Source organism: Halichoerus grypus, chromosome 13, assembly GCF_964656455.1.
Source record: "Halichoerus grypus chromosome 13, mHalGry1.hap1.1, whole genome shotgun sequence".
NCBI lineage: Eukaryota > Metazoa > Chordata > Mammalia > Carnivora > Phocidae > Halichoerus > Halichoerus grypus.
In genome coordinates, this window is record NC_135724.1 from 90,481,152 (window position 1) to 90,497,549 (window position 16,398).

At 53.9% G+C, this 16,398-nt stretch overlaps 1 protein-coding gene and 1 long non-coding RNA gene across 6 annotated transcripts in view; one reads left to right on the top strand and one right to left on the bottom strand.

Annotated features, from left to right (window-relative positions):
• Positions 1-7,680, bottom strand: part of SCARB1 (scavenger receptor class B member 1) — a 72,585-nt gene extending 64,905 nt beyond the window's left edge. For 2 of the 5 annotated variants that reach the window (XM_078061114.1, XM_078061113.1), the window contains exons 1-2: positions 7,335-7,679; positions 6,244-6,365 (exon numbers count right to left, since the gene is read on the bottom strand). In XM_078061114.1, the coding sequence (XP_077917240.1) occupies positions 6,244-6,365; positions 7,335-7,641 (429 nt within the window). In that variant the 5' untranslated portion in view covers positions 7,642-7,679. Of the gene's footprint in view, positions 1-6,243; positions 6,366-7,334 lie in introns of all 5 variants that reach the window. The other 3 variants (XM_078061115.1, XM_036080880.2, XM_036080874.2) reach the window with 3 other exon arrangements.
• Positions 7,681-10,311: 2,631 nt separating this feature from the next.
• On the top strand, positions 10,312-13,065 carry LOC118528472 (uncharacterized). The gene is made up of 3 exons (XR_004913678.2): positions 10,312-10,525; positions 12,144-12,259; positions 12,532-13,065. It is a non-coding gene; the product is annotated as an uncharacterized LOC118528472 (long non-coding RNA).
• Positions 13,066-16,398: the final 3,333 nt, after the last annotated feature.

Here is a 16,398-nt window from a genome sequence, read left to right on the forward strand (position 1 = left end):
GGGTCCCCGCTGCAGCCAGGCTGTGCCCACGGGAAGCTTCACCGAGTGTTTGACACCAGCGTGGGACTTACTTCTGTGTCATCTGCTGCTAGAGGAAGGCCGGCACAAGGTGATTCCAGGTAATCGAGCTTAACCGAGTTCTAGCTAATCATGTTGGATGACTGAGTGGCGGCGCGGCAAGTATTAGTCATCCCAGGAAGGGACCGGGGATGCTTCATGGAATGGGAAGGGCTGGGCACACGGAATACACCCCTGGTGCCAGGCCAGCAAAGGCCAGATGGTGACAGGGCACGTCGCATACACACGCACCCGACACGCACGGGCACGCGCTAGCATGGGTGCACACGCGTGCCCAGATGTGACCACGCACACCGTGTGTGCCCACACGTGTGCACACATCAGCACTTGCGCGTGTGAGCGCACACGCAGACACGTGCGTGCCAACACACGAGGACCACGTGTACCATGCCACGTGCGGGTGCAGATCCGCCCACGCGCACACGTGCCGGCACATGCCCACGTGTATGCCAACACAGGGGCCCCGTGCCCCGTTAACACACATCGACACGCGTGTGCACGTGCCGACATGAGTTCACGTGTCGCCAGTGGCGTGTGCACAATCACCGCACGCGTGCACGCATCAACATTCGCGTGTGCACACACGCACCCTCGTGAAACCAGAGAGGAAAACAAAAGTAAACGCGACTCAGGGACACTAAAAATAGCCCGTGGTTTCCAGCTGTCACCACGGAGTGAGATGAAGCGGCCTCCCGGGCACAGGGGGGACTAGGAGGCTCTCCTGCGGGAAAGAGGAAGCAAAACAACACAGGCGGGCGCGCACCTGCGACCCCAAACCCCCCGAGGACCGAGCGCCCGGCGCCCGCCACCCGCCACCCGCCGGCGCTGATCACTTCCACAGCCCGGCCCCGCGCGGCCAGATGCAGGAGGCCTGCGGGAGATACCCCCCCCCCCCGCTGTCCGGGGCTCAGGAGAGGTCACGCTGTGACCCCGGGGCTCCCCAGAGCTTCGGGAGCGGGGCTGGCCAAGCTGACCCCGCGGGAGAGGCAAGGGCCCACCCCGGAGGCTGCTGAGACGACAGGCTGGAGAGAGGCCGCCCTTCCCCACTTCCCGCGGCATCTATGATTCTAGAACACCCCCCGGGTCGGCCAGACGGCCCTGGAAGGGACGTATCCAGGAGGCGCTCCGGACCAGCAGTCTGGGGGAGGTGATTATGAGGAGAAAGGCCTGTGGAGCCCACTGCCCCCGCTGGTCACGCAGGGAAAGCAGAAGGGGAGGTCAACCCAAACAGAGAACACAGGAGGGGGGCCTGCCCTGCTGCCAAATATTAACCCGAGCCACTCAGAAACACAGAGAGCAGGGAGGGCAGGGCGGCAGGCTCTCTGGATGGAAATCCTGGTCCTGCCATGGCAGCCGTGTGACCTGGGGCAAGTGACTTCAAGGCACTGCGCTTTGGTTCCCTGGGTAAAAGGGAGGCAACGGGAGCTATTTGGATGCTAAATGATATGACTTAATACGTGTAAAACACTTAGAATGGTGTCTGGCCAATAAGAAGTGCTCATTAACGTTTATCTGTCATCAACCCCCACCTTTTAACTGATGGGCCGAGGAGATTTGCCCCCGGCACAAAGCCACCCAGGGGTAGGGCAGGACATTCCTGAGGCTCTCTGGGTGGCTCTCGAAGGGAGGGGTTGGGGGGAGGAGAGGGAGCAAAATAGAGTCTGAGTCCGAGTCTTGTTGGGGGAGAGAGGATAAGGAAACAGCCCGACCTCAAAACCCTGACCACCTGTCTGTTCTAACATCCGACCACAAATGCAAGCTCCGTTCTGGCCCTTGGGGACACTGTAGTGAGAGGGACAATGCAGCCCTGCCCCAGCAGATGTCCAGGCTCAGGAGGGAGAAAGAGGCCGCACAAATAAACATATAACCTGACGGAGACTACTTTTAGGGACATGACGGGCAAGCTACACAGATATCTGGGGGTGAGCCTTCCAGACAGAGGGGAATGCAAGCCAGAGACTCTGTGGTAGGACCAGGCTAGGCAGGCTCAAGGACATCAGGAGATAGTGTGGCAGGTAAGCAGGGAGGCCAAGAGACGGTGAGGTAAGAGAGGGAAGGAGGGCCAGATTGTGGGGGCCTTCAGGCCACTGAAAGGACCTTGATATTCACTCAACAGTAACATAGGGAACCTCGAAGGGTTGTCAGCTGAGGGGGCACATGATCTGATGAGTGTTTTATCAGGATCCCTCTGGCTGTCTATGGAGACCAGAGTGAGACTACTGCACCAGTCCAAGCAGTAGATGGAGAAGGCTGTCATGATGTTGAGAAGGGGTTGAAATCCGGATATGCTTTGAAGATAAAGCCGATAGAATTTGCTGATAGACCATACCAAGGATGACCCAAGATCTTCACCTCTATACTTGGGGGAGCAAATCGAGGTGTCATTTATTGAGATGGAAACACAAGTTAGGGAACACTTCAGCAGCTGAAAAAATTAGTGGATAAAGCAACTGAGGCTGGGGCACCTAGGTGGCTCAGTTGGTTGGGCGTCTGCCTTCGGCTCGGGTCATGATCTCGGGGTCCTGGGATCGAGCCCCGCATCGGGCTCCCTGCTCGGTGGGAAGCCTGCTTCTCCCTCTCCTACTCCCCCCGCTTGTGTTCCCTCTCTCGCTGTCTCTCTCTCTGTGTCAAATAAAGAAAAAAAAAAAAGCAACTGAGGCTGATTCCAACCAGAAAACCAACTACAAGACAGCAGAAGGGACTCAGCTCCCCTCCTGGATGTGGAGGAGGCTTAGAGGCCCATCAACCCATGGTGGCCAGCAGACGAGCCCCTTCCCTGGGGCCCAGCTACAGCAAGGGGCCCCTCCTACCGCTGGGCCTTCCCTGTTGGACCAGAGACACCTGGTAACTTGGAAATGTACCACCAGGGACCTGGACTGAGCATTCCTTATCCATTCAAACATAGAGGGCCATGCATGCCAGGCTGGTTCTAGACAGTAGATACAAGAGTCCCCATTCTCCTGGCGTTCTCTTCCAGGATATTTTCTCACACACACATACACACACACACACACACACACACCAGGAAGGTTACCTGGGGCAAATTACTCTCCAAAGCCTCTGTCTCCCTAACAGTTGATGACGGTAATGAGAAGTGTCACAGAATTCTCCCAGGACTGAACAAGATGGCAGTCACAAAGATGCTCTGACACTGCCTGGCCCATGGTAATTCACGATTGCACTCCTTAGTGCATCCCGGCTGCGGCCTCTTGTCCACTCCTTCCTACTGAGGGAAAGTAGAGGGAATGAGTCTCACTTCCTTCCCTGGGCCTCTCCCAGCAACCTCAGTCCAGGGTTCCTCCACTGCGCACCTCCCACGGCTGGTGCGTCTAATGCAACTGGCGATTCTCTGGGGAGAGCTATGGATTCGTTACTAATGTTTAATTAAACACATAACACATGAATATTCTCTTTGCTTAAAAAAAAAAGTAGGGGCGCCTGGGTGGCTCAGTCGGTGAAGCGTCTGCCTTCGGCTCAGGTCATGATCCCCGGGTCCTGGGGTCCTGGGATAGAACGATCGAGTCCTGCGCCAGCCTCCCTGCTCAGCGGGGAGCCTGCTTCTCCCTCTCCCTCAGCTGCTCCCCCTGCTTGTGCTCTGTCTCTCTCACAAATAAATAAATCAATAAATACCAAAAAAAGAAGCAGCATTACAGATAAAGTATGTTTCCCTCGGCCACAGCCCGATCCTCGCCCTTTCCCCGAGAGTGAGCACTCTGTCAGTCCAACATGTAGCCTCCCCCCAACTTTTCTGATTTTATGTGCACTAATAGTCGCCCATTGAAAATACAGGTTATTGTTTTGTGACCTGAGCTTTTTTCCAATGACTTCTATATTTTGCCAACTATCTGTGTTAAAACATACACATTGAGTCCCTTCTTTCTAACTTTTGCCTAGAAATCCATTGGATGAAGGGCTCCCACTTTATTTCCTATGCCCCTACTGCCGCGTAGACCCCGACTCAGGATTGTGGCTTGACCCACCACTGCCTCAAGCTGTGTAAACCCCCCAGCAAGCTGTGGACCTTTGCTATGCCTCAGTTTCCTTACTTGTAAGAGGGAACAAAAGCACCACCTCAACCTATTTCTCAAGGCTGTGGTCAGAGTCACACAAGAAACGAGGCATGTCCAAAGTATTTGCACACACATGTAATCAATCGCCTTTGTATTTTATAATCTTGCTGGTAGGCAAACTACATCTGACCCGTCTCAGGGCTGAAGAAACCCTGCCTCAGAGGTGAAGTGAGTGGCGTGAGGTCCCCACCTAGCAAAGGGCAGAGCCAGCTCTGCAGCCCTGGACTCCGGAAGCTGACACGTGTTTCGAAATGCATCACATCCCTACTGAACCCCCCTCAGCAGCCTGAGAAATGTAAATCAGACCCATCAGATTAACAACAACAACAACAAAATGCTCATAATAAAGCATAATCTCCAACGATGGCAGACAAGTGGGGGAAGTGGGACTTTCATACTCTTGGAGAGGTATAAATGCCAGAGCTTTTCAGAAAGGCAATTTGGCGGTAACTGTCAAAATTCAAACTAAACATGCTTTGTGGTCTAGAGATTTCTATTCTGGAAATCTACCCTGCGCGAGTATTCATAACATGTACGCGGAGAGGTATGTATGTACCAGGACACTCACAGTTCGCTTGCTTGAGACAGAAAATTACCAGTCAGTAGAGAAACCGGGAAATAATTAAGGGGATAGCCATTTAAAGGAATACCAGGCAGCAGTGGGAAAAAAAAAAAAAATCTATTTATTTGTTGTGACATGGAAACCTTTTCAAGAGCTATCTGTGAATTGAAAAGCAAACTGCAGAATATTTATACGCAGTATAGTTCAGTATATGCAAAAAATATGCAGTAATGTGTATAAATACGTGCTCATGACGTATGCACCGATAAAGGTCTAGAAAGATAAATACATGCCAACAATGGTGGTATTATCTGAGGAAGGGAATAAAACGGAGGGAACTTTTTTCCCTCCGTTTGAATTTTTTTTTTTTTTTTGCAAGCAAGAATTCATGTCTTTTATAGGCAGACTCTTTAGTTAACCAAAAAGCATAAAAAAATAGAAAGCAAAGCACAAGGCTTCCCATTCAAGTTGCACATGGACACGTGCCACCAAAGAAAACACCGGCAGGCAGTCCCTCCCTCTCTTTGCGTCCCACCCACTTGGTCCCCTGAACACAGACATTCTTCTTCCACGGAAAGGGACTTGGCCAGGGCTCAGGCTGGGCTGCCCAAGAAGTGGCTGTCGTGGGCTGGGCTTGCCTTCCTGCCTTCACGCCACTAGGACCCAAACCAATCATCTTTGGGAGATTCACAGAGGATGCTGGGTGGCTCTTGCTCAACTTTAAGCCTGGAAATTCTAGCTCCAGGACAACTGAGGATGACAGCACTCTCCGCTCTGGAAGCCCAGAGTTAAAGTGGGGAATTAGGAGGTGCCCACGCATGAACCGATATGCACGGAACTGACCAACATCCCCAGAAAGAAATCACCTGGGGGCACCTGGGTGGCTCAGCCAGTTAAGCGTCTGCCTTTGGCTCAGGTCATGATCCGTTGGTCCTGGGATCAAGCCCCGCATCGGGCTCCCTGCTCAGCGAGAGAGTCTGCTTCTCCTCCTTCCTTAGCCCCGCTCGTGCTCTCTCTCTCTCTCGCTCTCTCTCTCTCAAATAAATAAATAAAATCTTAAAAAAAAAAAAAAAAAGAAACCACCCTGAAATTGGTCCAAGAATGATGGGGCTGAGATTCTTCAACTATAAACCCCACCCACCCTCACACCTCCAAAGCCAGAGGCTCTTTGCACAGGGTCACGACGGCTCCCCATGTTTATAGCACCTGGATGACGGCATCTGCAGGAGGTACACCTCACAGAAACCACAACACCGTAGGCTCTCACTGAGATAGAGCTGTGACAGCTCTTCTGAAAAGTGTAACCCCTTGGCCACCGTGGGAGAGAAGAAAGCAGTTCGAAGGCTCTGAGGTGACCCCACACAAGTTTTTCCTGCCATCCCCAGAGGCCAAAAAAAAAACCCACCAAGAGGAACTCAGGGCTCAGGGTCACCATCAGCCAGAACCTCCTTGGAATCAGACTACAGGACTTAATGGGACAAGATTTGAAAACAAACAAAAAGACACAGTGTGGCCAATATAACTCCCAGAGACCTTGAGAAAAGCCAGCCGTTGCACCATGTTTAAAGACAGCCAGGTCCCAAGAAGGGGCAGCGAGAGGTGTAAGCAGATTGTAGCCTTCATTCCTCCGGTGATTTCATTCATTCCCAGGCATCCTGCACCGGGCCGGGGGCACAGACATGAAACGTGGACAAGTCCCATTCTTAAGAAACCCACCTAAAGAAGCAGGCTAAGGGGAAAAGAGAAGTCAACGGGCAAGTGACATTATCCCCATCTTTATCAGTGCTTGCTTAGTGTCTGGGCAAGGCAAGCCTCAGTTTCCCCTCCCCACACTGCTGGTGCCGTCTCTGGCTTCGAAGCTCTGAAAGGGTGTGACCCTCTGCAGTGTCCCCCACCTTCCTTAACTCCAGCTCATTTAAACAGGCTGTCCAGACACCCAGGGCAGAGTCTGATGGTCTGAGGCCAGCTAATTTGTCTCCACGGTTGAAAGGGCAACCATGCGTAAGGTTAGATCAGAGGAAAGCCCTCTGCTCGGGCAGCCTTGGGCTCGTGCCTGCCTCTGTGTGAATCTAAGGAGAAAGCGGCTTATCATTTCCAATCTGCATCAGGAAGGCAGTGTTGGGGGGAGGACGGAGCCCCGGGCCTCGGAGAAGGGCCTTCTACGGGGAGATTCTCGACAGCAGAGTGCTCTGCTGAGCACCCTACTACGGAGGCCCGGGCACCCATGTGAGTCTCACAGAAGCACATGAATGGAAGGTTCCTGTCGTCCTGGGCTCACAGGAAACAGGCAAAGTGCAGCCCTAATTTTAGTAGATACGGCCTCAGGCTGCTGTAGTCAAGAGGCGCCACACTCCTGACGGTGAGGTCTCTCATCCAGGCCTCCCCCACCCGGGGCCTGCCCCTCCAGGACAGCCCTTAGATGCCCCCCTCGCCCCCAACCTCGGCCTGGGTCGGGGAGGGTACTGCGGCGGCGGCCAGCTGCCCCTCGCGATGCGCTCTGCGCTCCCGGGGCTCCGGGGCCCCGACCCAGGGCGCCGATCCCGGCTCCGGCTGGCCCGCCCGCCGGCTGCGCGCCCTCCTCGGCGCCCTGCGCCCTCCAGCCCCGGCCGGCGCCCCGCACCCACCTTGAGGACCTGCTGCTTGATGAGCGTGGGCACCACCACGATCATGACGGCTCCCAGCACGGCGCACAGCAGCCCAGTGAAGCCCAGCACGGCGGCCGCCCGGCGCGCTCTGGAGCGGCTGCCCATGTCTGCGCGCCCTGGCTCCCGCCCGGCGCTCCCGCGGCTCCGCGCCTGGGGGGGACGGGGACCGGGACACAGGCGACACAGGCGGCGACTCTGGGGACGCGGGCCGCAGCGGCACGGCGGGGCCCGGACCGCGGCGCACGGAGGAGCGGCCGGGCAGGTGGCCGGCGGTTTTATGCGCCATCGCCGGCGCGGCCGGACCGCCCCCGGGACGCCCTGGGCACCAGGATTCGGGCGGGAGCCTACGGGCGGGGGCGGGGGGCGGGGGCTGCGCCGGCCGGGGGCGGGGTTGGGGCGGGGCCGGGGCGGGGCGCGGATCGGACGGTCCGGAGGACACGCCCCGCGGGGGTAGTCTCGCGCCCCACGCCCTCGCTTCCGTTTCCGCGGGAGGCCGCGCGGGGATCTTCGCGTGCCGAGTGCGGTGGGGTCGGTGGGGCTCCCCCTCTGCCTCCTCTTCCCCCCTCCTCCCTGCTTCTCCCTTTCCCTGCTCCTCCTCCCATCACCTGCTCCCTCTCCTCTTCCGTCTCCCCCTCCTCCCGCAGCCCCCCGACCCTCCTGCTCCCCCTCCTCCTCCCCGCCCCTCCTCCTCTCCCACTTCCTCTGTCATGACCAGCGTCATGGTCACGCTTAGTAGGAGTTTCCCAACTCATCAGAAACACCAGAGCCTCCATCCCCACCTCGGGGACCTCATTGCCATCCCCCAAGTCCCCAACCACACACACATTCTCTTCTAGCCTGGCTCTCCCTGGAACCGGCCTTGCAGACTCCCGCCTCAGTGCCTGATACGCCCCCCTCCCCCTTGGCATTCTGTTCCCCCAGATATCTTCCTGGCTCCTTCCTTCATGACTGCTCTGCCGCCTTATCAGAAGGGCCTTCCCCCGCCACCTTGTGTAAAACAAAATAGGGCCAGCTCTCCCCGTCCACCCCTCACCCTTATCGCTGAGCACCACTGGTAGGTTACACAGGCATTTGTCCTTTGCATTCTGACCAACCCCCCCACCCCCCAACTAGAATGCTGCGGGCAGACGCTTCGTCTGTCTGGGCCCCTGCCCTGTCCCCGGGCAGCTAGAACACTGCCTGGCGGGTAATGCTTGCTCACAATAAGCACTTTAGAACGAACAGGTGCAGAGCCTTTTAGTTGCTGGGCCCTTGCGCAGAATGGCTCCATTTTACGGATAAGGAAGCAGGCACAGGAAGGTGAAGTGAACAGACCTCAGTGTCTGCTTCCTAATGAAGAGCGAGACAGATGATGAGCAAGTGAGCACATGAGCGATGGATAATTGCAGGTAACAAGTGCTCCGAGAAGATAAAACAGGTGGGCATGTGTTCCCCTATAGCCCCCCCAGCCCGCACCTGACCTTGAGTTCTGCAGCCCCGATGTAGGCCGAGCCCCTCATTCTCTAGACCAGACTACTGAGAGGACAAGGGACTGGTAGGGGTTTACATGGGGTGGGACGCGATGTTCTCAACACCTGGCTAAGGCAGGCCGGTCCCTGATGGCTCAGAAAGAGGCCTTCGGAAACTCTCATTCAACCCTGGAAGAAAGCAGCAGGGCCTGCCCTGAATCCGTATTGATTGAGCACCCACTACATACTGGTGAGAGAGCCTTGCCTGGCACTATTCTGCTCAGGAGACCTGACCTTGCCAGGGGTGCATGCAGGAGAGCCCCAACCCCTGACCTAGATTGGGGTGCCGGGGCAGGGCTGTGGCATCAGAGGGGAACAAGTCCGGGGAAACCGTGCTCCGGGTTTCCCGTGGCAGAGTCCCAGGACAAGCCGCTTGGCCCGCTCTTGGCCTCGGTTTTCTCACTTGTCAGGTGGGGACAGTAAGAGCCTCTCTCCAAGAGCTGTCATGAGGATTAACTGCATTGGGAAGGTGTGGTAGGGCTTACTCAGGTCGGTTCCCACGACGTGGGAGCACAGCTGAGTCCTGCGTTGTCCCCAGGCCTGCTCGACCTGGCTCTTACCCACCTTTCTGCCCCATCTCCCAGCCTCTCCCCTTGCTCACTGTACTCCCAGCCTCCTGGGCTTTCTTTCTGTTCCTTGAACAGCCCCAGCTTTCTCCTGTCACAGGGCCTTTGCATTTGCTGTACCTTGTGCTTAGAACACTCTTCCCCCAGATCCTTCCAGGACTCACTTCTGCTCCAGACTCCAGCTCTAAGTCCACTCCTCGGAGAGGCCTTCACTGTTCAGTATCCAAAATGGGAACACCAACCCACCAGTCACTGTACTGAATCACCCCATCTTATCTGAAATTGTCTTATTGGTTTCTTTACTTTTGTCTCCCCCAGCTCCCGAGCAAGAAGCGGGTCTGGTTTTGCTAACAGATGTATCCCCGACACCTGGGACAATGCCTCACACCTGTTCCATATGCACTAAAGACTTGAAGTTGTCAATTAGCTCCCTGAGGCATTAATCAATCAAGTCACTCATGGAGGAATTAACATAGTTCATTGAATTCCTCAAGGTCTTCAACAGCCATCAGCTATGGGATTGTCTTATTCCCATTGACTTTGCAGTTCTTGGGCACTAACCAATGAACTAAAACCTGGGGTCTGCCCTGGCCCGATGCCCGCCCCCCCTTCCTTGACACCCATCCTCCCTCAAAGAGGCTCATTTGCCTTGACCCTCTCACCCAATGTAACTTTTATTTATTACGAACTCTTCAAGGTCCAAATGTGCGTGGTGCTTACCCAAGAGAGCCTCAAGGACATGGCAAGAGGGCCCTCGCATCAGGCTGGGGCTGTCATCTGACAAGAGACATAGGCAGAGATGAAAGGCTGTCTGAGACACGTGACCAGCTCTGATCTCACTGAGGGGAGTCACTTCCGATGGGGGGAGGGAGGCAAGGATGTGGGGGGGGCGGCCTAAGAAGCAGGAGAAAAGGCTTCGTCATGCTTCAGAGAGAGGCCTTGCCGGGATAGGGAGAGCCGACAAAAATGCAGAAGGAAAAGAAAGATGAGTCAGAGTAAGATATTTTCAACGTGGGTACCAGAGGGATCCTGTGCGAACCAAGTCAGATGACGTTCCTTCTCAGCTCAGACGTCTCCCCTGATCAAAAGACAGATGGTGAGTGTGGACAAAGACATGGGGACACCGGAACCCTCAGACACTGCCGGTGGGGTTGTAAAATGGGGCGGCCGCTGTGGAAAACATTCCTCAAAAGGCCAAGCACAGACTTAGCGTGAGACCCAGCCGTCTGAGCCCGGGGCACATCCGAGAGAAATGAAAACTGTGTCCACACAAAAACTCGTGCACCACGGGTCACTACAGCCCTGTGCACAGTAGCTGAAAGGTGGAGACAGCCCAAATGTCCCTCAGCTGACGAATAAACTACGGACTATCACACAATGGAACATTATTTGGCATGAGAAGGAAAAAAGTACTGATACATACCACAGTGTGGATGAACTTTGAAAACATTACCCTGAGTGAAAGAAGCCACTTAGAAAAGACCACGTAAGGACACCTGGGTGGGTGGCTCACTTGGTTGAGCGTCCGACTGGCGATTTCGGCTCAGGACACGATCTTGGGGTCGTGGGATCGAGCCCTGCGCCAGGCTCCGTGCTCAGCAGGGAGTCTGCTTATAGATTCTCTCCCTCTGCCCCTTCCCCCTCTCTAAAATTAAATAAAATTTTAAAAAAGAAAAGATCACATAGTGTATGATTCCATTTATAGGAAATGTCCAGAAGAGGCAAATCCATGAGACCGAAAGCAGATTAGAGGTTGCCTGGCTTGGGGTGGGGCAGGGGAGCGAAGGGGAGAATCAGGAGCTAAGGTGTACAAGGCTTCTCTTTGGGATGATGAAAATGTCCTGGTTGTGGTTACACAACCCTGTGAATACCCTAAAATCCAGTGACTTGTACCCATTAAATGAGTCCACTGTATGCTCTATGAACTACTTGTCAATAAAGCTGTCATTGAAAAAATCAGAACGTTCCTCCGGCCCCCACCTCACTCAGACTAAAAGCCAAAGTCCTCACCACAACCCACAAGGTCACCATCGTCCGTCTGACCTCCTGTTCCCCTCTCCCCCTGTTCCACCTGCTTTACCTCCTGGGTGTTCCTCAAACCCACCGCCTTGCTCCCACCTCAGGGCCTTTGCACTTACCAGTCCCTTTACTCTTCTCTCAAACCCCCATGGAGCTCACCCTCCCTCCCTTCACATTCTTGCCCTAACGTCATCTCAGCGGGAACTTCCTTCCTATCCACTCTTTTTAAATGACAAACCACACCCCACAATACTCCCTATCTCCCTTCCCTGCTTCACTTTCTCTGTGTGGCACTTACCACCCCCAGCATACTACATAATGCTCTCCGTCTAGAATGGAAAAGCTCCAGAAGGGCAGGAATCTGTCTGTTTTGCCCATCACTGTGTCCCCAGCTTCTAGAACAGTGCCTGGCACACACACACAGTAGGTCCTTCATTGATAGGTACTGAGGAACCATAGCTACTGGAGCCCAGTGATTAAAAATCTGCCTTTGCAACCAGGCTGCATTAGGGGGGTGGCCTCTGGCAAGTCGTTTATACTCTCCGTGCTCTGGCCTCCTTCCCTATGCAACAGGGATGATCTCAACTGTGCCCACCTCTGGGGGTGGGGGGGGTAGTCATGGGGATTAAACGAGTTAATGCTGATGACACATTTAGCAAGGTGCCAACGTTGGATGGAATCATTGCTCTGTGCAGGTAGCCACATGCTGTGGGCCCCACCCCAGCCCAGGAAGCTTCAGTGTTATCCTCAGGGACGCCGAGCCAGATCCCTGCACGTAAAGAAATGACTTGATTAACAAGAGTCACAGAAGGTGAGTGGGACAGCAGGGACTGAACCAAAGTCACTTGCCTCCAGAGCCCGGCCATGAATAAGGATGCTCCTTGCGGAGGAAAAGGGGAAGTGGAGAAAGGGAGAGGAGTAGTAGAGGAGAGGGAAGACAGAGGTGAGGGAAAGGACAGGAAGAAAAGGAAAAGAGCCAGAGGAAGAGGAGACAGTCGTGATGGCCACGTCTGCCACCTTGTTTGCTGCTCGGGCAAGGGCAGAGCCGAAGCTCCCATCTGAGTGTGTGTTTCATTCGTCCAGTGCTGACCGAGCACCTGCTATGGGCCGGGCGCCCCGCGAGATGACAGGGACCCACCGGTGGACCTGACAGAGCTCCCTGGCCTCGCGGAGCTGCCCCTCCAGCAGACACGCAAGATCAATAAGTGATAAACCTAAGCATTGGTAGATTTTATGACATGTCAGAGCTGCGATGTCTCGCAAGTATCCGCCGGCCACACATGGCGCATCCCAAGTGAGAGGGGCTGAGTCGTCCACACGCCAGGTTTCAAAGACTTGGTATGAAAGAAAGAACAAAAGATCTCAGTATCTTTATATTGATTACATGTTGAAATGACAACATTCAGATATGTTGGGTTAAATAAAATACACTATTAAAATTAATTTCAGGGCTGCCTGGGGGGCTCAGTCGGTGAAGCGTCTGCCTTCGGCTCAGGTCAGGATCCCGGGGCCCTGGGATCAAGACCCACATCCGGCTCCCTGCTCAGTGGGGTGCCTGCTTCTCCCCCTCCCTCTGCCTGCCGCTCCCCCTGCTTGTGCTCTCTCTCTCTGTATCAAATGAATAAACAAAATCTTTAAAAAAATGAATTTCACCTGTTTCTTTTTACTTTTTAAAAATGCAAAGGTGCCTGGCTGGCTCAGTCGGTAGAGCATGCCACTCTCGATCTTGGGGTTGTGAGTTCAGGCCCCACATTGGGTGTAGAGATTATTTAAAAATAAAATCTTTTTTTTTTTTTTATAAGTGCAGGGGCGCCTGGGTGGCTCAGTCAGATGAGTGGCCAGCTCTTGATTTCAGCTCAGTTCATGATCTTGGGGTCCTGGGATCAAGCCCCGCGTGGGGCTCCCCCCTCAGCAGGGAGTCAGCTTGAGATTCTCTCTCCCTCTCTCTCTGCTCCGCCTCCTGCTTGCACTCTCTCTCTCAAATAAATAAGTCTTTGGGGGGGAAATGCAGCTACTAAAAACTTTTTCATTGCAGATGTGGTTCCCATTGTATTTCTTTTGAACAGCACTGTATTAAAGAATGATCCAGACCAGGGAGGGGGCCATGAGGGGGGAAAAAAATGATCCGTGCTTTTAGCAGGGGAAATAAGAGAGCAGGGTAAGTGCCACCAGTGGGGACGGGGCATGCGATTTAAAGGGGGTGGTTGGGAGGGCCTCTGTGAGAAGGTGACATCTGATTGAAGACTTAAAGGAAGAGCAGAAAGGAGCCACGCAGATTTCTAGGGAAGAGCTTCCCAGGCAGAGGGAAGAGCCAGTGCAAAGGCCCTGAGGCAGAAGTGTCCCTGGATAGATTTTAATGAAGATGCCAATTTCTTTTTTTTTTTTTTAATATTTTATTATTTATTAGTCAGAGAGAGAGCACAAGCAGGGGGAGCGGCAGGCAGAGGGAGAAGCAGGCTCCCTGCTGAGCAAGGAGCCCAATGTGGGACTCAATCCCAAGACCCTGGGATCATGACCTGAGCTGAAGGCATATGCTTAACCAACTGAGCCACCCAGGCATCCGAAGATGCCAATTTCTGGTACTGATGCAAATGACGTCTTAGGCGCTGTTTTTCGTCAATGGGCAAAAATGCCCCTACAATACTGTGACTATTAATGGAGGTCTCCAGAGCCCCCAGTCATCTCCCTGGACACTCAGCCTGGCCCCAAGAAATCCCAGCTTTCTGCAGAATCATCCAATACCTTGTGAGCCTCCAGCCACCTTCCTTCTCTAAGAGCTGGCAACCGAACCTTACCTTTGCCCCTGGCTCTCAATACTTGAGAGAGTGCCTCTCTGACAAGGGCTAAGCCTCCAACACAAAATCCCTTTCCAGGACAAAGGTGGAAGCGTGTCAGGAGAACTCGGCCAGCAGCCGTGGGCTAAGAACTCTGCTCCATTTCTGCCAGCTCACAAGAGGATGGAAGCTTCTATTTATTCCCATAGCTTGCTGCCTCCTGGACACAGGACATCGGCTCCTGACCAGGACAAGACTTCAAAGGCTGAGGCAGGGGCCGTGCGACTCTTGATCTTGGGGTCGGGAGTTCAAGCCCCACATTGGGCATGGACCCTACTAAGAAAGAAGAAAGAAAGAAGAAGAAAGAAAGAAAGAAGGAAAGAAAGAAAGAAAGAAAGAAAGAAAGAAAGAAAGAAAGAAAGAAAGAAAGAAGGAAGGAAGGAAGGAAGGAAGGAAGGAAGGAAGGAAGGAAGGAAGGAAGGAAGAAAGAAAGAGAAAGAAAGAAAGAAGGGAAGAAAGGAGGGAAGAAAAGAAAAGAAAGGAGAAGAAAAGCTGAGGCCCAATGTCACAAACCACTGGGGCACACATACCGCAAGATTCCACTCACACGAGGCAGCTGGAGGAGTCCCCGGTCATAGAGACAGGACCCAGGATGGGGGCACCAGAGGCCAGGGAAGGGGGCCGGGGTGCTGGTGCTTCCTGGGGACAGAGTCTCCGTTGGGAGGATGGATGGCGTGATGGCCACGGATGGCACACTTTCAAAGGGTTGATATCCCCACAGTGATAAAAGTCTGAGCCGTGCAAGGATAGAAGGGAAACCCCCACGAAGTGCGGGCTGTGTGGTTAGAGCGTTGAGAAACCTCTCAGGAAGCCGGCTGGAAGCTGAGCTATGAAGAAGCAGACCCGAGTGAGTCGGTCTTTGATCAAGAACTGGGGAGGGAGGCGGCAGATGAGATATGGGTGGGGAGGGCTTGGGGAGGAAAAGCAGGTCTGGTGGACCCCTGGAGAGTTCTCTGCAGCCTCCAGAAGAAGGAAGTGAGGGGCTGGGGGGCCTCCAAACTGTCCCTAAGCCCACTCTGGGGGGACCTCTTCCTTCCTGGGCCCATCCTGGGCCAGAGGGAGAAGTGCTGCCGAGCATGAGTGGGGCAACCCCCTGGCTTCCCTGAGCGACACACACCCACACAGGGTCTGTCCCAGAAAGAGGACCCCGCCATGCAGAGGGGCAGGAAGGGGACACAGGCCAGCAATGCAGGCTCGCTGTTTCCCAGGCATCCCCTCTGAGCCCCGGGCGCCCCTGCTGAGACCCGCATGCCCTCTCTATAAAACGGAAGTCGGAGGTGTACCAAGGCTGAGCCAGCGGACCCAGCCCCCCACAATGCATTGCCTCTAGATAATTTTAAAACAATAATAAGGGGCGCCTGGGGGGCTCAGTCGTTAAGCGTCTGCCTTCAGCTCAGGTCGTGATCCCAGGGTCCTGGGATCGAGCTGCCTTCGGGCTCCCTGCTCGGCGGGAAGCCTGCTTCTCCCTCTCCCACTCCCCCTGCTTGTGTTCCCTCTGTCAAGTAAATAAATAAAATCTTTAAAATAAAAATAAAACAATAATAAAACCCACTCAAACTCAGTCTGCTTCTTATTATCACCATGCAGCAGTCACTCTAAAAAAGAGTCAGTGATGAAATATTCCCCATGAAAAGAATCTTTTATTGGCCTAAGTTTTCTAAAGCAGGAATTATCAAGCTACAGCCCACAAGCCAAATCTGGCCCCCAGCCTGTTTTCGCAAATAAAGTTTTACTGGAACACAGCCAAGCCATTCACTACATCTCATTTACAGCTGCTTTCTTGCTTCCGTGGCAGAGGTGAAGAGTTGTGACAGAGACCCACTTATCTGACCCTTTACAGAAAAAAGCATACCAACCTCGTACTAAACAATTGCTGTTACTGTTGCATCTTAATAACATACACATACGCTTCCAATTAGCACGTTTGTATCACTTCCCCTTTAATACTGTATCCTACACGAAATTTAGTTCGCAGATTTACAGATGCCTCACACACACACACCCATTCACACACATGAAATATTTTAATAAATATCTTTCAAAATAGAAATGTATTCCTCTTTTTGCTTGTTTAAAACTAAAGAAGGAGGGGCAAATGACTGGCTCGGCTGGCAGA